This window comes from Bombina bombina, chromosome 12, assembly GCF_027579735.1.
Source record: "Bombina bombina isolate aBomBom1 chromosome 12, aBomBom1.pri, whole genome shotgun sequence".
Taxonomy (NCBI): Eukaryota; Metazoa; Chordata; class Amphibia; order Anura; family Bombinatoridae; genus Bombina; species Bombina bombina.
Genome location: NC_069510.1, coordinates 13,929,791 through 13,952,648, shown reverse-complemented (window position 1 = coordinate 13,952,648; position 22,858 = coordinate 13,929,791). Strand labels below are relative to the sequence as shown.

General features: G+C 37.3%; 1 protein-coding gene across 4 annotated transcripts in view; it reads right to left on the bottom strand.

Annotated features, from left to right (window-relative positions):
* LOC128643207 (histo-blood group ABO system transferase-like) overlaps positions 1-22,858 on the bottom strand; it is a 138,031-nt gene that overhangs the window by 39,128 nt on the left and 76,045 nt on the right. For 2 of the 4 annotated variants that reach the window (XM_053696190.1, XM_053696193.1), the window contains exons 4-5: positions 1,727-1,783; positions 789-824 (exon numbers count right to left, since the gene is read on the bottom strand). The exons of 1 other annotated variant lie outside the window; for it this stretch is intronic. In XM_053696190.1, coding sequence (XP_053552165.1) covers positions 789-824; positions 1,727-1,783 — 93 coding nt within the window. The remainder of the gene's footprint in view (positions 1-788; positions 825-1,726; positions 1,784-22,858) is intronic. One more of the 4 variants, XM_053696191.1, reaches the window with a different exon arrangement.

Sequence of the window (22,858 nt, the reverse complement as noted above, 5' to 3'; positions counted from 1 at the left end):
CACTAGGAGGAGGCAAAAGACACCCTAACAAACTAGAGCTTTAAATCCCTCCCACTTCCCGTGATCCTCAGTTACACCGATAGCCAAGTAGATGAGGAAACAAGAAAAGCAGAAAGGATAAAGCTGTCAAAGGAGTGCGAAACAAGCACTGCTAACAAAAAGAAAGGGCGGTGCTCGTGGTCTCTCACCATGATGAAAGAAATGAATTTATGAGGTAACATACATTTTGTTTTCTCTCATCAGATGGTGAGAGTCCACAAGTCATCATGTGTGAGAATCTATACCAAAGAGTCCACGAGATCACCATGAAATGGGGGGAGGCAAACAATTCTGATCAGGTACTACAACCCACAAAACTTTCCTACCAGAAGGAGCCTCAGAAGAACCAAAAACATCAAAGTGATACAACTTCTAAAGTGTGCACAGAAGACATGGGGGCCGATTTATCAGGGCACAAATGTGCCCCAATGTAACTGTTTGCGCGCTAGCCTTCAGGCTCGCCGGAAACAGGAGTTAAGAAGCAAGACTCGTAATCTAGCCGAAAGATACTTAGAGAACGAAGAAAATTTGATAATAGGTGCAAATTAGAAAGTTGCTAAAAATTGCTTCTCTATCTGAATCATGAAAGTTTAATTTTGACTTGACTATTTAAGCACATTGTTATAAACAAGCAACAGTACCAGAATAAAATACTCCAACATAAAAAAAAACATTTCATTTTGCACTTTTGTGTCACTTTAAGTTCCTATAATGGTCTAGAACACAGATACAATAAAAAAAACACTCACTGCGGTACGAGGGCATTAGGCTTGTCGTATATCATCCTGAAAATAAACACAGTTACATTAGAAATATAAGATATAATTTCATAACTCCAGATCTGTACTCATTCCATCACTGCAGTCACAGTGTTAGTATTGCATGTAAGATAATGTAGAAGAACTAAGCGTCGGAATTGGTAAATGTCATTTTCAGGCTCTATTTTTGTATTGTAAGTTTGGTAATTAACACATTCTTGGAGGCAGACTTGCTTTTACTGTGTATGTAGCACATATTGTCATTCCATATGGGGGATACAATGTATGTCCCTGAAGAGAGAGAATACAGGATTTCTATTGATTGCTTTCAGTCTAATAGGGATACATTAACAGCTGTCACATTAGAAACTGGCTACAAAACACAACTATCACAATAAGTTACTTGGCACATAGTGTCACAGAGGCGACGAGTACTGTGGCACTTCATGTTTTACTGTTCTACAATTCATGTGCACAGCTAGTTGGCTACTACGTAATAACGTCACTAGATAAGTCTTTTAACCACTGAAATAGCTGGTTTCAGTCACTGATCCTCACATATGTATGGGCTAGTGGCTGATGAAGCCAATACTACCTTTAAGAGCAGCGCTGTCACCATCTGTCACCTGCTGCATGATTGAAGAATAAGAAACACCACCACCATAGCACATAAATTGGTAAGTCATGCTCACTCATGTCAATTCTGCTGCAGAGAATGAGTAAAATGGTCATATTGCATGAAACTCTGTTGCTGGGTACAGATGACCACAGCATTCAGGTTAGCCCAGAGCACCAGAACAAACAGGATATAAAGCCCTATGAAAAAAGTGAAGACCTTGCATCAGGAGGTATTACTGCCTGAGCATGAAGCATGTTGGGAAGGAGCTAGCATGCTTAGACTCTAGATTACTACATCTAACAGATATTACCTGTAAAGCTTCACTTCCTGCAGGTGATCCAGATGTGAGGCGTTGATGGGGTTATTGCTGTGGAAACAGTGATGGGTACATCTCATTACCATGTGGTTTCACAGAGGCCAAGCTTAGAAACCTCCTGGCACTAAATACGGTCTCTTTCTCTTAAGTCTACCATCATCAGGGGCACTTTAGACCATGCAGAGTTCATATCAACATTTCTCAGCAGTCGGGGGTGGAGTCAGTGGAATTCAGATGTGTCACTTGGTCCTATTAGTGTCGGTGATCTAGAGGTGTGGCAAGTTGGAGCCAGGCATTTTAGGGCCTGGTCAGGGATTTATTTATTGGTGGGTTTAGCTGGTCAACTGTCTAATTTTGTAAAACCAGGACGTATAGAGGGAAGGGAAAGCTAAAGCATGAACAGGGAGACAGAGCTCATAAACTAGGACAGTCCTACAAAATGTGAGACATTTGGGAGTTCTGGAAGCCTAACTGTATATCCCAGTATAATTATCTTTATTTACTATCTGCTCCTAAGCTTTACAAATAAATCTGTCTGTTCAATTAATGGCATTAGCCTCTATCTCCTGTAAGAATTCAGCAACTTCCTAAATTGATAGATTCTGAGAGGAGATTGCTTTAGGGTTAGATGTGCTAACGTTACCCACGTGAGCAAAGAACAAATATTGATACAACTCATTAATAAAACACAAAAACACATTTTAAGCAACATTAGGGATATGGTTTGCTCTGGCTTAAGATGGGCTATCCAACTGGTACTATGTAGGCCACAAGCATTCCTCCCTAATGCGGCTCTATAGTCAAAAGCCACATATCTCAATTAATACATCATCTTAATGTTTACTAGAGACCACGTGCAGACTGACTACACTGGTAAGAAGGGCATATATCTTTTGTACTAAACAAATAGTTCTTATTTTAAAACATAGAATTTAGTATTTCATAATTTCCAGAAGTAAATAAAGGTTTAAATTGAATTTATGTGTTTGCTTAAGCCAAGAAGAAATATCCACAATAGAGAATGTTTGTATATAGAGTTCTTGTGAACGTCTAAATTAGAGTAATTGATAATCTGGACTCACAATCTTATGGTCGAAAGCTTTAGAAATCTAAAAAGTGCATTGTAAGGATGCTTAGTTTGTTTTTGTTGAATTTTATGACATTATCGGCTATCTAACCTTACAAATGCAACATGATCACAGCCAACCTATGTTGTCCACACGTGCTCCCTTCATCCCAGCAACACCTTCCCGGTCTTGCAATTTCACCTGCATCACAGTCCATAAAGATGTGTCTTTCCTGTAATAGCTGCTTAATATTTAGCTCCATGTGTAAATACATTCAGTCGTTTCCTTACTGTAGATCTGAAACCTAGGATTTCCTATTTAATTTTTTTCCTCTACGATTGTTGTTTCCTGCAACAATTGTGGTTAGAACCTTGATGATGACGTTTGGATTTCCTACTTGCACTTTGTTGTATATTGACAGCCATCAACTTCCCAAGTTCCAGCTCCAGAATTGATGTGATCGCACAAATAAACCACCAATATGGACCTCAACAGCATTTATATTGCTAAGCTAATTTCATTCAACAAAACCCATTATAATACCAACTGGTTCATGGAGAATTAACACTGATGTAAATGAAAAGCAACCAGTTGTGTGAAACCACTGCCATCAATGCAGTCCTTATTCTTATTTTGGAAGGTGTATCTTCTCATTTTTAGTTCTCATTCAAGAACAATTCTCAAAGTATAGATTACAGTGTCATGGGTTCATTTTAGCCTGCAAGACGCCCAGAACTTGTTATTTAGACTTCAAAGATATGTCTATGATTGCTTTACTAAAAGGTAAGTCAATGTCTTTGTGTCTACTTAAACTTAACTGTCCTTTTGCAGAGCCTTTTGTCCTTTCTGACCACCATGGATTCTATATACATGGACTCTATTGAACCCTACTCTGCCAAAAGCATCTGAACAGACAAGTTGAAGATTATATAGCTGAATGTAGGTGGTGGGCTACTCAGAGTGTGTGGAATGAGGCCGCATTTGTCTGAACTCATCTTTTTTTTTTGTTTCCCACCTTTCCTGAGCACTTCTGGTGCCAATTTTAATGCTACACCTCGAACAAAGAGTATTGGGAGCAAGATGGACTATCATCATAGAACAATAGCTTTGTGTAATCAAGGAAGAGATCCGTGGAATCCTCGCAAATATTGAAATCTTTGTGTTTGGATCTATTTAGATGTGTCATTTTTGGGATATTATTTATGAAAGTTGCAATCTCACCAGCAACATGAACAAACAAGAGCTGTGCACAATTTTAGTGATTAGCGTTGTGAAAAAAAGTAATCAAGCCAGATTGGTGACAGAACGTGTCTTTAGAGGTGGATATTTAGGGCTTCAAACAGAGATGCACGTGATATGGCTAAATAAATGCACACACAGCATACTGGATTATATAGAGATAAAGTGAGCATACAAAGAATCAACAAGCATCTCATGCCATTAGTTCAACAGGACATCATATTGTGGCTTATTTTATAGTCATGAAGTGTACTGTATGTTCCTCTCAACAATAACTTCCTATTTCATCTTTACTTGGATAACTATTAGTTAGTCAACTTGTATTGTATACTGTGATGATAGCAGGATGTGATGTCACTAGCTGGTGGGCGGGGCTTAGGTCCGGTGTCTGTGTCGCAGTTAGTTTAGGACAATCAACCTGTCTGGATGTGTATTGCTATGCTCTGTAATAAAATAGAGTTGTACCATCATTGCTGTGTCCTGCATATGTCCTGCATCTCATGACATGGTGTCAGAAGTTCTGGACTACGCTTCTGTTTCTGATGATAACGATGTCAAAGTTTACCCCACCTGAGCCTTTTGACTTTTCTCAGCCTGCAGCTTGGCCCACATGGCGTCAGCGGTTTCAGCGCTTCAGGATTGCATCCAAACTGAACAAGGAGAGTGGTGAAGTACAAGTTAATTCTCTTTTATACTCCATGGGGAAAGATGTAGAGCCAGTGTTCAATGCTTTTACTTTTCAAGAAGGGGAAGAAGTTAACTTTGATATAGTTATGGATAAACTCAGTGCCCACTTTGTGCCCAAAAGAAATGTGATTCATGAGAGAGCTTGTTTTCACAAACGTAATCAGCGTGTGGGAGAATCTGTGGAGTCATTTGTGCGCAGCCTGTATGAATTAGCTGAATTCTGTGAGTTTGGTGTTGCTAAAGAAGAGCAAATCAGAGACAGAATAGTTATTGGAATTGCAGATGCTGAAGTCTCCCTGAAGCTGCAGTTAGAGCCTGATTTAACGTTAGAAGGGGCTATTAGGATGGCCCGCCAGAGTGAACTGGTGAAAAAGCAAAGTGCTGATCTGAGGTCTGAGAGTATTGTGGATGAAGTGCAACAGTCTAGGAAAATTACTAGTGAAAGGCACAGTGTGAGCGGTAGATCTAAAGTACTGGAAAGGCCTAGAAGTGGATGGGCGCAACATGGCCGATGCACACGGTGCTACCGGGCTCATGATCAGAGTGCTATATGCCCGGCCAGAGATAAAAGATGCAGAAAATGTAACAGAATAGGCCATTTTGAAGTGGTGTGTAAAACTGAATACATTAAGTAGATGCAGGTGGACAGTGACCAGGAGGGTCAGGAAGTGTCTTTTGTGGGGTCTGTTGTGGAACGGACAAGCTCAGAGGAAGATTGGAAAGTTACTTTTACTGTAATGGGAGCCAAAGTTGATTTTAAGATTGACACAGGAGCAGATATCACTGTAATGTCTTTTGCTGAATTTATGAAACTGCCTAGACAGCCCCAGCTGGCGAAGGTTACTACAAATGTTCATAGTCCTGGTGGCCGCATTGATTGTGTGGGGAAATTTCTTGCCAGCTGTGAGTACAAACAAAAAAAGTTCACCATGTGGGTGCATGTGATCCGAGGTCAGTGTGTTAACAGTTTATTGAGCAGAAAAGCAGCCTGTGACTTGGGCCTCGTGGCCAGAGTGAATGAGATCTCTGAAGATATGTTTGGCGAGTTGGGCCTACTGAGCTGCAAACCTGTCCGTATAGCACTTAAAAGTGACGCAGTCCCGTACAGTATTTCTACTCCTCGTAGAATTCCGTTCCCGCTCATGCCTCAAGTGGAGAAAGAGCTCATGCGCATGAAGTCTATGGGGGTTATTGAAGAGGTTGTTGAAGCAACTGATTGGTGTGCCCCCATTGTTCCAGTTGCAAAGAAAAACGGAAAGGTGCGCATCTGTGTGGACCTGAAAAGGTTGAATGAGGCAGTGAAGAGGGAAAGATTTGTGCTGCCGACACTGGAAGATATAGCCCCGAAGTTGGCTGGGGCGAAGTTCTTTTCCACATTAGACGCTTCTAGCGGCTTTTGGCAGATCCCCCTGGATCCAAAGTGCCGCAAACTGACTACCTTTATCACTCCGGTAGGTCGGTTCTGTTTCTGCAGACTTCCCTTTGGGATATCCTCCGCTCCTGAGATCTTTCAGAGGGAAATGAGTTCTCTCCTGAGTGGCCACGTGGGCACAGCAGTCGTCATGGACGACATTCTAGTGTATGGGTCTACAGTGGAGGAGCATGATCAGCGTTTGAGTTGTGTGCTGCAGGCTATCAAAGAGTCTGGGCTGAAGCTGAATAAAGAAAAATGTCATTTTAGGAAAACTGAATTATGCTACTTTGGGCATATCATCAACGGGGATGGCATCAAGCCGGACCCCGAGAAAATTCGGGCTATCGAACAGATGAAAAGCCCTTCGGATGTACATGAGCTGAGACAGATATTGGGCCTTGTAAATTACGTGGGCAAGTTTCTTCCAGATTTATCTACAGTTTTGCACCCTATCACAGAGTTGCTTAAGAAAGATGTTGCCTGGGTCTGGGGACCCTCACAAGAAAAAGCGTTCCTGCATGCTAAGTCCCTGCTGGGGTCTGCCCCAGTGCTGGGGTTCTACGACCCTTCAAAAAAGACTGTGGTTAGTGCTGATGCAAGCAGTTATGGGTTGGGGGCTGCACTCCTGCAACTGAATGACAACAAACTACAGCCCATCGCCTACTGTTCCCGCACACTGACGGCTGCGGAGTCAAAATACGCTCAAATTGAGAAAGAGTGCCTGGCTGCAGTTTGGGCCTGTGAACGCTTTCAGCGTTATCTAGTGGGTTTGGAGAAATTTAGTCTGGAAACTGACCACAAACCGCTAGTCCCTCTTATCAATTCTTATGACATCGACAAAACACCCTTGAGATGCCAGAGACTTTTAATGAGACTGCTCAGGTTCAATGTTCAGGCAGTGCATGTGCCGGGGAAGCAGCTGGTTGTGGCAGATACACTGTCCAGGCTCCCGCTGGCTGCTGCTGAAGAATCCTCCACAGAGTCGGATGTAAAAGTGTATGTTGATTCAGTTCTGGCCTCTAAGTCCATTTCTTCAAGGAAACTGGAAGAGATAAAGAAAGAGACATATTTGGACACAGATCTGCAAGAAGTTATAAGGTACATAAGAGATGGCTGGCCCGAGAGCCGGGCAGCCTGGATGTCTTTAAATGCTTACCAGCCAGAGAGGTCGCAGCTCACGGAGCTGGAGGGGTTGGTGCTGTTCCAAGACCGTATTGTAATTCCTGTTAGCATGAGGAAGGAGATGTTGAACAGGATACACGATGGGCACTTAGGCATCACAAAGTGCAGAGAAAGAGCAGCTACAGCTGTGTGGTGGCCTGGGATCAGCTCTGACATTGCAAATCATGTGTCTAAATGTGCCTTTTGCCGGGAACGCCGGCCTACTCAGAGAAGGGAGCCCTTAATGTCTACTCCGCTGCCTGCGGGGCCGTGGCAGAAAATAGCTGCTGATTTGTGCGAACTGCACGGGAAAAAGTTTCTTGTTGTTATCGACTACTATTCCAGGTATTTGGAAATAGCACCCCTGAATGATATCACAAGTCAGGCCGTTATCATTCGCCTGAAGAGCTTGTTCGCCCGCTGGGGCATTCCAATGGAGCTGGTGAGTGATAATGGCATGCAGTTCGCTTCTACAGAGTTCAGTGCTTTCAGCAGGGAATATGATTTTGTACATTCCACGTCAAGTCCACATTATCCGCAGGCCAACGGAATGGCTGAAAGGGCAGTTCAAACAACAAAATTCATTCTAAAGCAATCTGAACCGTACCTAGCCCTCTTGTCATACAGGGCGACGCCCATTCAAGCCACCGGGTTTAGCCCGGCACAGCTGATGCTAGGACGCCAGATTCGCACCACTTTACCCTCAGTGGGTGTCTTCAAGCCGCCTGGCCCTGTTCCTCGGGACGAAGTCCTTAGGAGGGATGAAGAGGCCAAAAAGGGTTATCGTTTCTTCTACGACAGGAGACATTCTGTCAGGCCTTTACAGGAACTGAAAGCGGGCCAAAGTGTCAGAATTAAACTGGATGATGAGAAGAAATGGAAGACGCCTGCTACGGTAGTGGGCCGCTCTCCAGAACCAAGGTCTTACACAGTCCTTACAGAGGGAGGGACGGTTACACGCCGTAACCGAAGACATCTTCAGCCTGTACCTGAGAGTCTGGAACCGGATACCTCAGTACCACCGCCGGTGGGATCTCCTGTTCTAAGAGAGGTGCCTTCCCCTCAGCAAGATCATAGCGGGGATATATCTTTGCCTCCAGCAGACTCTTGTTCACCATCTTCTGTATCAGAGGACAGTTCATGCAAAGTTACATCAAGCGGAAGAGTGGTGAGGCTTCCGGCCCGATACAGGGACTGACTTTAGCTAGAACAGTGACCGGAAGTATGGGCAGAATAATCCCATGGTCACTGTGGACTAGGGTAGTCTACCCCGATGTCCAAGTCAGGATGTAATTTATTTGTTCATGTTTTCTAATCTATCTGTTCTTATAATGTTCTAAAACAAAATGTTGTTGTATACCCTGTTGGTGTACCTTGTTATTTAATATATGCGAATGTATGCTTTGCCTTTGAAAAAGGGGAAGATGTGATGATAGCAGGATGTGATGTCACTAGCTGGTGGGCGGGGCTTAGGTCCGGTGTCTGTGTCGCAGTTAGTTTAGGACAATCAACCTGTCTGGATGTGTATTGCTATGCTCTGTAATAAAATAGAGTTGTACCATCATTGCTGTGTCCTGCATATGTCCTGCATCTCATGACATATACACCTAGAAATAAGATACTGAAGGCACTGAACCGTGTTCAAGACCTTGTTTTACTACAGAAACAATTCCCTTTAAATGTAGCTGCCTTGTAATGTGACAAGGTTACACCTTTCTGCTCTGCCTAATAAACAGGTTTATATTAATAAGCAGGAGCGCTGTAGCTAAAGGTGTAAAGAGTGAAGGAAGGTTGTATATAAAATTATATAGGTTTATAGGAAACTTAGGATATATGTGTATTACTAAAAGTGACTTAGTGAAAAAGTGATTAGTGCTGATTCTAAACAGTGTGAAAATATAATAGCTCAAAATTTATCATATAAACTCAAATAGGCTCAAAATGAGAAAAAACAGTGACATGCAAAGTGGTTTGTGTCAGGCTCTGCCTAAAATATTTAATGCAACATATATAGATTAAAAACACAATATCTATAAAAACGGACGTCTCCGTATGTGGCAAATTATACCGGTACTTTCATAGATTATCTCCTTATTGCCCGATAAGGGATCAAACAGTCCAAGTCTCTAGTATTTATGAATAGTTAATGCAGGCTTACCCCCGAATGGATGCAGTTCTCAGTGGGGGAAAAAAGGAAAAGTTACCGCCGTAGCGGAAGTGACGTCACTTGTAGGGGCGCTGGTCCGATTGAGTACTCTGATTGGTCCTTGTTCCGATCGTTCTCAGATGTCGGTTTGTTTGTTCCACAATAGCGAAGTATCCGCTCTTTATGTGCTCAAACGCACGCAGGATACTGTTGGAGGCTATTATATGTGCAATAGAACCATTAAATACAAAGTTCCATATGAAACCTTTATTCAGGCTTATAATAAAGGTACAGCAGCAGGTACCAGGTAGTCGTACAATATCGAAAATCCACAGATGACAAGCAGCATCAATCTGATACAGCAACTGGAGGCTGTGAAATAATCCTTGTAGTTAAAAGTTGGCAACAAATATCAACGCGTTTCTCCCTCTGCAGGGCTTTTTCAAGATAAGGTGTTGCCACAGGTGTGCCTTTTTTAAAGGTGTATCTTAGTCTCTCATTGGTTGTATTTAGTTAGTCATAGAGAAAGGGGTGTGCATCATTATATAAAGGTGGTATTGGCAGATCCATGTGTATTCAAAGCAATTATATATCAGCTACAGTATTATAATTTAAATACAAACTCTGGGCCTTATATATTCAAAGTAATCATTAATAAATTAGTTAAAGTGCATTAGTAAAAGTGATATTCTAACTTAGTATAAGAAATACGAGGATTTGTTAAACAAGGTGCATAGTGAAATAGGACCATAAGTAAAGCCCTAAAAGCTATATATATACAAAGTGTGTAATACTTAATTATCGATAAAATATATCTTGCTTTTATTTAAAAACCTTAAGGGTAAGAGGTCTACACCATTTAAAGTAAGATAAATTATGATAAAATGCATTCATATTGGAAGTTATCTTCATGAAAACTGTTTAGACTAGAAGGGGGGACACAAGTATAAATCAAGGAACATAGCTAATATAGTACTGCTATATAAAAAACATCTATTTAAAAAATCAATCTAATAAAACTGAATTTGATCAAAATAAATTTATTAAAAATAAATTTATTAAAAATTAGTCTAATAGAAACGGGGAGATATCTAATTCTGAATTTAGGCCGGCCGGGAATAGAGTGTCATATTTATATATGAGTTCTGCTTCTTTGAGTTATAAAATTTTTTCTATGTTCCCACCCCTCCAATTTTGCCTAAAATGTGCTATCCCCCAATATTTTAGATCTGACGTTCTACCATTGTGCACTGATTTCAAATGTTTATAAAGATTGGTGTCTTCTACTCCCTTTTCAATACAGAGGAGATGTTCCCTTATCCTGTCTTTTATCATTCTTTTCGTTTCTCCAAAATATATCAAATCACAAGTGCATTTTAGAATATAGATGACACCTTTAGTAGTGCATCTGATACACTCTTTAATACTAAATTCCTCTCCTGATGTCAGAACTTTTACTGTGCTTCTATTGTCACTGTATTTACAGGCTTTACAGGAGTAGCAGGGAAAGAAGCCTACTACTTTTCCTCCCTGCAAATTTTTTTGTATAGGCGCCATTTTTTTAGTATTATGTGCACTTGGTGCCAAAATAGATTTGAAGTTTTTAGATTTTCTGAAAATCATTTTTGGTTTTGGTGGTAGAGAGTCTCCTATAATAGGGTCTGCTTTCAGTATGCCCCAGTTTTTATTTAAAATCTTTCTCATGAGGCCATGATCTGCACTATACTCTGTGATAAATGGGACATTAATTACCTCTGTATTTTCTGCATTAATCTTTTGTTTGTATGAAAGCAAGGTTTTTCTATCTGTATCCCTAGCTCGTGATACAGCTTTATTTATAGTCTCTTTATTGTATCCTCTATCTAGGAATTTCTCCATTAGAATCCCAATCTGATTTTCAAAATCTTGGGGTCTGGAACAATTTTTCTTAATTCTTAAACTTTGACCAAACGGAATATTGTCTTTCCATTGCTGGAGATGACAACTGTTGGCATGTATGAAACTGTTGGAGTCCACTTCCTTAAAGTGGGTTTTTGTTTCCACTGCATTATTTACCACCATAATTTCTAAATCTAGGAATATGACAGCTTCCTTACTATAATTAAAGGTAAATTTTAGGCCCCTATCGTTGGCATTCATATTGTCAAACATTTTTAATAGCTCTAATTCAGACCCTCTCTCTGTTTTCATGAAGATAACTTCCAATATGAATGCATTTTATCATAATTTATCTTACTTTAAATGGTGTAGACCTCTTACCCTTAAGGTTTTTAAATAAAAGCAAGATATATTTTATCGATAATTAAGTATTACACACTTTGTATATATATAGCTTTTAGGGCTTTACTTATGGTCCTATTTCACTATGCACCTTGTTTAACAAATCCTCGTATTTCTTATACTAAGTTAGAATATCACTTTTACTAATGCACTTTAACTAATTTATTAATGATTACTTTGAATATATAAGGCCCAGAGTTTGTATTTAAATTATAATACTGTAGCTGATATATAATTGCTTTGAATACACATGGATCTGCCAATACCACCTTTATATAATGATGCACACCCCTTTCTCTATGACTAACTAAATACAACCAATGAGAGACTAAGATACACCTTTAAAAAAGGCACACCTGTGGCAACACCTTATCTTGAAAAAGCCCTGCAGAGGGAGAAACGCGTTGATATTTGTTGCCAACTTTTAACTACAAGGATTATTTCACAGCCTCCAGTTGCTGTATCAGATTGATGCTGCTTGTCATCTGTGGATTTTCGATATTGTACGACTACCTGGTACCTGCTGCTGTACCTTTATTATAAGCCTGAATAAAGGTTTCATATGGAACTTTGTATTTAATGGTTCTATTGCACATATAATAGTCTCCAACAGTATCCTGCGTACGTTTGAGCACATAAAGAGCGGATACTTCGCTATTGTGGAACAAACAAACCGAGATCTGAGAACGATCGGAACAAGGACCAATCAGAGTACTCAATCGGACCAACGCCCCTACAAGTGACGTCACTTCCGCTACGGCGGTAACTTTTCCTTTTTTCCCCCACTGAGAACTGCATCCATTCGGGGGTAAGCCTGCATTAACTATTCATAAATACTAGAGACTTGGACTGTTTGATCCCTTATCGGGCCATAAGGAGATAATCTATGAAAGTACCGGTATAATTTGCCACATACGGAGACGTCCGTTTTTATAGATATTGTGTTTTTAATCTATATATGTTGCATTAAATATTTTAGGCAGAGCCTGACACAAACCACTTTGTATGTCACTGTTTTTTCTCATTTTGAGCCTATTTGAGTTTATATGATAAATTTTGAGCTATTATATTTTCACACTGTTTAGAATCAGCACTAATCACTTTTTCACTAAGTCACTTTTAGTAATACACATATATCCTAAGTTTCCTATAAACCTATATAATTTTATATACAACCTTCCTTCACTCTTTACACCTTTAGCTACAGCGCTCCTGCTTATTATTATTAATTTATCGATTTTTATACACCTATATTAGGGACTTTTTAGGTATATCAGGAGTTTGGTGTTTTAACCCTGCGCTTTTTAATAGCTTTTCCTTAACAGGTTTATATTAGTTTTTTTTAAACTTTTATTTATTGAATATATCAGACAACTGAATACAATAAGCTTATTGATATTCCTAGAAGGTACAATCTAGGAGATTAAAAATTCTTCTACATTCAGGAAGTCCATCGGCTATCGAGTTCCAAAGTCCAAACAAAAAAGTCCACCGGGTTTCCCCAGTTAAGCAAACATATTTATCCAGTTGTTGATATTTCCTTTTTTTTTTTTTTTTTAAATAAATCGACAATAACATTTCTTGTACCTCAGCTAGGTACAAGGTTAAAGAATTACAATACACAAAGTTACCATTAGCAAAATTATCTTGTTATAAACATACATGAATTGTTGTTACCACTTAACTAAACATTCTATTGAACTTACTAAATTCCTAGCATTCAATACAGCCGTGAGATACTTAGCTATGTCATATGGTTCTAATTACTCCAGGTTAGTCTACAGTAATCTTGTTATTCCCATATATTCCACTCCCCTCTTAGGTTTGCCTCCATCATATATACTGTATTTTTAAATGGATACAAAAGTTGTCTTTTGGTTGGCAAGTCTAAAAACTCTAAATATAAGCTCCATTTATCAATAAAGCGTGGGATTCTTACAGAAAAATCAAACCAGGTATCATATTGCTCATAATTACATACTTCAATAACATTTGTTTAAAAAAAAAACATAGAAGGCGCTTCCTTATGCAGCCACTTGCAGAATATACATTTTTCTGGCTAATAACAAAACATTAATCAGTAACTTTTGGTGTCTTCTTATGCATGGGAGTTGCTAAAAAAAATAGGATATGTGGGGTGTGTGGCTACGCAGCGACCATGATAAGTCGCACTTCATAGAGCTCTCTGAATCTCACCTAACAAACTTCTAAATACATATGAAGATCTAACTTATCTTACCTCAGATCCATCCTATACGAAAGCCTTTATATGGGGTGACCTGGACACCTCACTCGGACCTTCAGAGATCTGATTAAGCCTGTTGAACGTACAGCCAAAGGCCTCTTAACACATACCCTCCCCCAGCCGCCCCAGGTTAGAGTGGTGCTAATCCTACTACTAAAACTGAGACCACGCTACTTCATCCAACTTGATCATGGAGAGAGACCAGCTATTTCTGATACAGAAATTACTAATGAAGCTAGACCGGCAGATGTAAAGCAGTTTTCAAGATCTCACACATACCATAAGAACCACCAGGGGAGAAGGAGATAGACACACACCTAAAATAGCGGAGCATGGAAATGTAATTATACGAAACACAGAGCCTCAAGCTGTCGCAAATGTCCACTCTCCAGTAACGGACAATATGGAAATCAGCTTTTCACAGGCTTCTGAAGTAGAAGAGACACATACTGCTGCATCACTTACGAACAGACCTACCTTTGATGATTGTACCTCTGTCATACAGCGGGAGATATACTACCCAGAAGCTAAGAGCGACTTACCCGCACGTTATAGAGCAACTAGGGGCTTGGAATCATGGATATTACAGGTGGCTAACTGGCATGCTCATATGGCGGAAAGCTCAGATCCTTGGGCAGTTTTCATTGTTTTTACCTACTCCCAGTCCAACAGAAATGGAAACACTATCATTCTAAGCTACTGTATCGCCCTCACTGCTCCCGGGAACGCAAAGCAGGCCCTGCAGCTCTCCCAAAGCACACTATCCAGATCCTCACAGAGAACAGGTGTAGGTTGAAAAACTCTTAGATTATGTCGACTATTAGGCAGCCTTTATTCTATGGGACTCACCGTGTTTTGCTTACATAGGATGGGACTATGGAGAAGCTGCCAGTTTATAAGATAACTCTGGAAGATTTGTCGCGGAGGCGTACGGTTAATTTTACATTTCATATTCTCATGTCTCTATGACAGAAATTCAGTTATGAGGACTGTAAAGTCTGATGTCTAGAGGTTTCTCTTTTATTTTGGTTATTAAATCTGAGTGCAATTTTTTTCTTTTTTCTTTGTTTTGTACAAATAACTTTCTGAGTTCGAAAGACTTATCTCTATTTCTATATGGTACATTCTGATGCATCATGCAGAGACCTCATATTAAGGTGTTTTCTATTGTAATGGTTAACTGTTGTGTAAATTGTTTCTCAGAATTGTACTTTTACTACCTTAAACCTTAACTCCACCCACAGAAATTACTTTTCCTCTTCCCTAGAATTAGCGACATTAGACTTTGCTGAGTTATTTGTCTGCACACCAAAGCCTGTATAAATGTCATGTGAAATGCAATACATGCGACTAAAATATTCCTCACATAATACTACTAGTGGTTAGTAATACATAGGGAAGCAATCGCCATTTTGACCCCTATTTCATACTGAGGACTGTCTTTTTTTAAAATGATTATTACCTCCAGATGAGGGATCTTTTTAGCTTTCACTCAAGCTTAATACTCTAGCTAACCATACTATGGGGCATATGTATGAAGGTCTGTCGGACCTGATTCGACAGTGCGGATCAGGTCCGCCAGACCTCGCTGAATACGGCAAACAAGACGCTCGCCGTATTCAGCATTGCACCAGCAGCTCACAAGAGCTGCTGGTGCAACGCCGCCCCCTGCAGACTCGCGGCCAATTGGCCGCCAGCAGGGGGGTGTCAATCAACCCGATCGTACTCGATCGTGTTGATTTCCGGCGATGTCTGTCCGCCTGCTCAGAGCAGGCGGACAGGTTATGGAGCAGCGGTCTTTGTGATCGCTGTTTCATAACTGCTGTTTCTGGCGAGTCTGCAGGCTCGCCAGGAACACGGGGCATCAAGCTCCATACGGAGCCTGATACATATGCCCCATTGTTACTGTAGCTCATGTATTCTGTTTGGAACGTTTTGCTTTTAGTTCAGCAGCCTATTTAGACATATACAGACAGATGTTCTTGCTGCCATACCTTTTGATTGTATTTCACCAGCTAAAAGACAAACTTGTTAATTGCTAGTTTAAGATATTTGGTTTAAATAGTTGTGTTTTCCTATTATGGTGTTGCTTATATGTTTGAGATGCTATCTTAAGCTGCAATAACCTATACTCTTATTTATACACAGATGGTTTTACTAACATGCACCTATACTCCCTATAAGTCTTTATACTCCAGAGGAAACTATTTGCACTAATATAATCTCCTTAAAGATATACTAAACCCACATTTTTTATTTCATGATTCAGATAGAGCATGCAATTTTATCCAACTTTCTAATTTACTCCTATTATCAATGTTTCTTCGTTCTCTTGCTATCTTTACTTGAAAAAGCAGGAATATAAGCTTAAGAGTCGGCCCATTTTTGGTTTAGCATCTGAGTAGCACTTCCTGATTGGTGGCTAAATGTAGCAAACCAATCAGCAACTCTACCCAGGTGCTGAACCAAAAATGGGCTGGCTCCTTACCTTACATTCCAGCATTTTTAAATAAAGATATCAAGGGAACGAAGAAAAATTGATAATAGGACAAAATTAGAAAGGTGCTTAAAATTGCATGCTCTATCTGAATCATGAAAGAAGAAATGTGGGTTTAGTGTCCCTTTAATAATGGGCAATCCCCTACTCTTGATCCTGAGGCCCTTGCTCCAGTACATTGCCAGACACATACATTTATATCTTAAGCCTTAACATGTTTCAGATTACCCAGTGTTCCCATGGTATCAGGGACCCAGGAGACTTGACTAACTCTATATAGACACTCATTCCCTTCCCTAACCCCTATATTTCTCAGCATAACAAATCTATTCAGACATACCAGATGTTCCAATGCACACTTTAATTTTAAGATTTACGGCTCCCCAACTTCACACAGTAGTTATATGTTAATGCTCCTAACCAATTTAGAACAGTATTGTCCCTTTAGTATGCTCTTACGCAATTCACTTATTATACTACTCCCAGCTCCCACGGCATTATACTGATTCTCATGGCATCTTTAGTATAAACCACCAAAGCCATAAGGAAATTTATTGTAACTCTGTATCCACAGCTTCTTAACTTTACACAGTTTCATTGTACTAATTATTCTAACTCTCTAAAACATTACTGTACTACAGCTAGCTGACATCATATTGAATTACATTGTACTAATTATTCTAACTCTCTAAAACATTACTGTACTACAGCTAGCTGACATCATATTGAATTACATTGTACTAATTATTCTAACTCTCTAAAACATTACTGTACTACAGCTAGCTGACATCATATTGAATTACATTGTACTAATTATTCTAACTCTCTAAAACATTACTGTACTACAGCTAGCTGACATCATATTGAATTACATTGTACTAATTATTCTAACTCTCTAAAACATTACTGTACTACAGCTAGCTGACATAATATTGAATTACATTGTACTAATTATTCTAACTCTCTAAAACATTACTGTACTACAGCTAGCTGACATCATATTGAATTACATTGTACTAATTATTCTAACTCTCTAAAACATTACTGTACTACAGCTAGCTGACATCATATTGAATTACATTGTACTAATTATTCTAACTCTCTAAAACATTACTGTACTACAGCTAGCTGACATCATATTGAATTACATTGTACTAATTATTCTAACTCTCTAAAACATTACTGTACTACAGCTAGCTGACATCATATTGAATTACATTGTACTAATTATTCTAACTCTCTAAAACATTACTGTACTACAGCTAGCTGACATCATATTGAATTACATTGTACTAATTATTTTAACTCTCTAAAACATTACTGTACTACAGCTAGCTGACATCATATTGAATTACATTGTACTAATTATTCTAACTCTCTAAAACATTACTGTACTACAGCTAGCTGACATCATATTGATTGACACTGTACTAATTATTCTAACTCTCTAAAACATTACTTTACTACAGCTAGCTGACATCATATTGAATTATATTGTACTAATTATTCTAACTCTCTAAAACATTACTGTACTACAGCTAGCTGACATCATATTGAATTACATTGTACTAATTATTCTAACTCTCTAAAACATTACTGTACTACAGCTAGCTGACATCATATTGAATTACATTGTACTAATTATTCTAACTCTCTAAAACATTACTGTACTACAGCTAGCTGACATCATATTGAATTACATTGTACTAATTATTCTAACTCTCTAAAACATTACTGTACTACAGCTAGCTGACATCATATTGATTGACACTGTACTAATTATTCTAACTCTCTAAAACATTACTGTACTACAGCTAGCTGACATCATATTGAATTACATTGTACTAATTATTCTAACTCTCTAAAACATTACTGTACTACAGCTAGCTGACATCATATTGAATTACATTGTACTAATTATTCTAACTCTCTAAATCATTACTGTACTACAGCTAGCTGACATCATATTGATTGACACTGTACTAATTATTCTAACTCTCTAAAACATTACTGTACTACAGCTAGCTGACATCATATTGAATTACATTGTACTAATTATTCTAACTCTCTAAAACATTACTGTACTACAGCTAGCTGACATCATATTGAATTACATTGTACTAATTATTCTAGCTCTCTAAAACATTACTGTACTACAGCTAGCTGACATCATATTGAATTACATTGTACTAATTATTCTAACTCTCTAAAACATTACTGTACTACAGATAGCTGACATCATATTGAATTACATTGTACTAATTATTCTAACTCTCTAAAACATTACTGTACTACAGCTAGCTGACATCATATTGATTGACACTGTACTAATTATTCTAACTCTCTAAAACATTACTGTACTACAGCTAGCTGACATCATATTGAATTACATTGTACTAATTATTCTAACTCTCTAAAACATTACTGTACTACAGCTAGCTGACATCATATTGAATTACATTGTACTAATTATTCTAACTCTCTAAATCATTACTGTACTACAGCTAGCTGACATCATATTGATTGACACTGTACTAATTATTCTAACTCTCTAAAACATTACTGTACTACAGCTAGCTGACATCATATTGAATTACATTGTATTAATTATTCTAACTCTCTAAAACATTACTGTACTACAGCTAGCTGACATCATATTGAATTACATTGTACTAATTATTCTAGCTCTCTAAAACATTACTGTACTACAGCTAGCTGACATCATATTGAATTACATTGTACTAATTATTTTAACTCTCTAAAACATTACTGTACTAAAGCTAGCTGACATCATATTGAATTACATTGTACTAATTACTCTAACTCTCTAAAACATTACTGTACTACAGCTAGCTGACATCATATTGATTGACACTGTACTAATTATTCTAACTCTCTAAAACATTACTTTACTACAGCTAGCTGACATCATATTGAATTACATTGTACTAATTATTCTAACTCTCTAAAACATTACTGTACTACAGCTAGCTGACATTATATTGAATTACACTGTACTAATTATTCTAACTCTCTAAAACATTACTGTACTACAGCTAGCTGACATCATATTGAATTACATTGTACTAATTATTCTAACTCTCTAAAACATTACTGTACTACAGCTAGCTGACATCATATTGAATTACATTGTACTAATTATTCTAACTCTCTAAAACATTACTGTACTACAGCTAGCTGACATCATATTGAATTACATTGTACTAATTATTCTAACTCTCTAAAACATTACTGTACTACAGCTAGCTGACATCATATTGAATTACATTGTACTAATTATTCTAACTCTCTAAAACATTACTGTACTACAGCTAGCTGACATCATATTGAATTACATTGTACTAATTATTTTAACTCTCTAAAACATTACTGTACTACAGCTAGCTGACATCATATTGAATTACATTGTACTAATTATTCTAACTCTCTAAAACATTACTGTACTACAGCTAGCTGACATCATATTGAATTACATTGTACTAATTATTCTAACTCTCTAAAACATTACTTTACTACAGCTAGCTGACATCATATTGAATTACATTGTACTAATTATTCTAACTCTCTAAAACATTACTGTACTACAGCTAGCTGACATCATATTGAATTACATTGTACTAATTATTCTAACTCTCTAAAACATTACTGTACTACAGCTAGCTGACATCATATTGAATTACATTGTACTAATTATTCTAACTCTCTAAAACATTACTGTACTACAGCTAGCTGACATCATATTGAATTACATTGTACTAATTATTCTAACTCTCTAAAACATTACTGTACTACAGCTAGCTGACATCATATTGATTGACACTGTACTAATTATTCTAACTCTCTAAAAAATTACTGTACTACAGCTAGCTGACATCATATTGAATTACATTGTACTAATTATTCTAACTCTCTAAAACATTACTGTACTACAGCTAGCTGACATCATATTGAATTACATTGTACTAATTATTCTAACTCTCTAAAACATTACTGTACTACAGCTAGCTGACATCATATTGAATTACATTGTACTAATTATTCTAACTCTCTAAATCATTCCTGTACTACAGCTAGCTGACATCATATTGATTGACACTGTACTAATTATTCTAACTCTCTAAAACATTACTGTACTACAGCTAGCTGACATCATATTGAATTACATTGTACTAATTATTCTAACTCTCTAAAACATTACTGTACTACAGCTAGCTGACATCATATTGAATTACATTGTACTAATTATTCTAGCTCTCTAAAACATTACTGTACTACAGCTAGCTGACATCATATTGAATTACATTGTACTAATTATTCTAACTCTCTAAAACATTACTGTACTACAGCTAGCTGACATCATATTGAATTACATTGTACTAATTATTCTAACTCTCTAAAACATTACTGTACTACAGCTAGCTGACATCATATTGATTGACACTGTACTAATTATTCTAACTCTCTAAAACATTACTGTACTACAGCTAGCTGACATCATATTGAATTACATTGTACTAATTATTCTAACTCTCTAAAACATTACTGTACTACAGCTAGCTGACATCATATTGAATTACATTGTACTAATTATTCTAACTCTCTAAATCATTACTGTACTACAGCTAGCTGACATCATATTGATTGACACTGTACTAATTATTCTAACTCTCTAAAACATTACTGTACTACAGCTAGCTGACATCATATTGAATTACATTGTACTAATTATTCTAACTCTCTAAAACATTACTGTACTACAGCTAGCTGACATCATATTGAATTACATTGTACTAATTATTCTAGCTCTCTAAAACATTACTGTACTACAGCTAGCTGACATCATATTGAATTACATTGTACTAATTATTTTAACTCTCTAAAACATTACTGTACTAAAGCTAGCTGACATCATATTGAATTACATTGTACTAATTACTCTAACTCTCTAAAACATTACTGTACTACAGCTAGCTGACATCATATTGATTGACACTGTACTAATTATTCTAACTCTCTAAAACATTACTTTACTACAGCTAGCTGACATCATATTGAATTACATTGTACTAATTATTCTAACTCTCTAAAACATTACTGTACTACAGCTAGCTGACATTATATTGAATTACACTGTACTAATTATTCTAACTCTCTAAAACATTACTGTACTACAGCTAGCTGACATCATATTGAATTACATTGTACTAATTATTCTAACTCTCTAAAACATTACTGTACTACAGCTAGCTGACATCATATTGAATTACATTGTACTAATTATTCTAACTCTCTAAAACATTACTGTACTACAGCTAGCTGACATCATATTGAATTACATTGTACTAATTATTCTAACTCTCTAAAACATTACTGTACTACAGCTAGCTGACATCATATTGAATTACATTGTACTAATTATTCTAACTCTCTAAAACATTACTGTACTACAGCTAGCTGACATCATATTGAATTACATTGTACTAATTATTTTAACTCTCTAAAACATTACTGTACTACAGCTAGCTGACATCATATTGAATTACATTGTACTAATTATTCTAACTCTCTAAAACATTACTGTACTACAGCTAGCTGACATCATATTGAATTACATTGTACTAATTATTCTAACTCTCTAAAACATTACTTTACTACAGCTAGCTGACATCATATTGAATTACATTGTACTAATTATTCTAACTCTCTAAAACATTACTGTACTACAGCTAGCTGACATCATATTGAATTACATTGTACTAATTATTCTAACTCTCTAAAACATTACTGTACTACAGCTAGCTGACATCATATTGAATTACATTGTACTAATTATTCTAACTCTCTAAAACATTACTGTACTACAGCTAGCTGACATCATATTGAATTACATTGTACTAATTATTCTAACTCTCTAAAACATTACTGTACTACAGCTAGCTGACATCATATTGATTGACACTGTACTAATTATTCTAACTCTCTAAAAAATTACTGTACTACAGCTAGCTGACATCATATTGAATTACATTGTACTAATTATTCTAACTCTCTAAAACATTACTGTACTACAGCTAGCTGACATCATATTGATTGACACTGTACTAATTATTCTAACTCTCTAAAACATTACTGTACTACAGCTAGCTGACATCATATTGAATTACATTGTACTAATTATTCTAACTCTCTAAAACCTTACTGTACTACAGCTAGCTGACATCATATTGAATTACATTGTACTAATTATTCTAACTCTCTAAAACATTACTGTACTACAGCTAGCTGACATCATATGAATTACATTGTACTAAATATTCTAACTCTCTAAAACATTACTGTACTACAGCTAGCTGACATCATATTGATTTA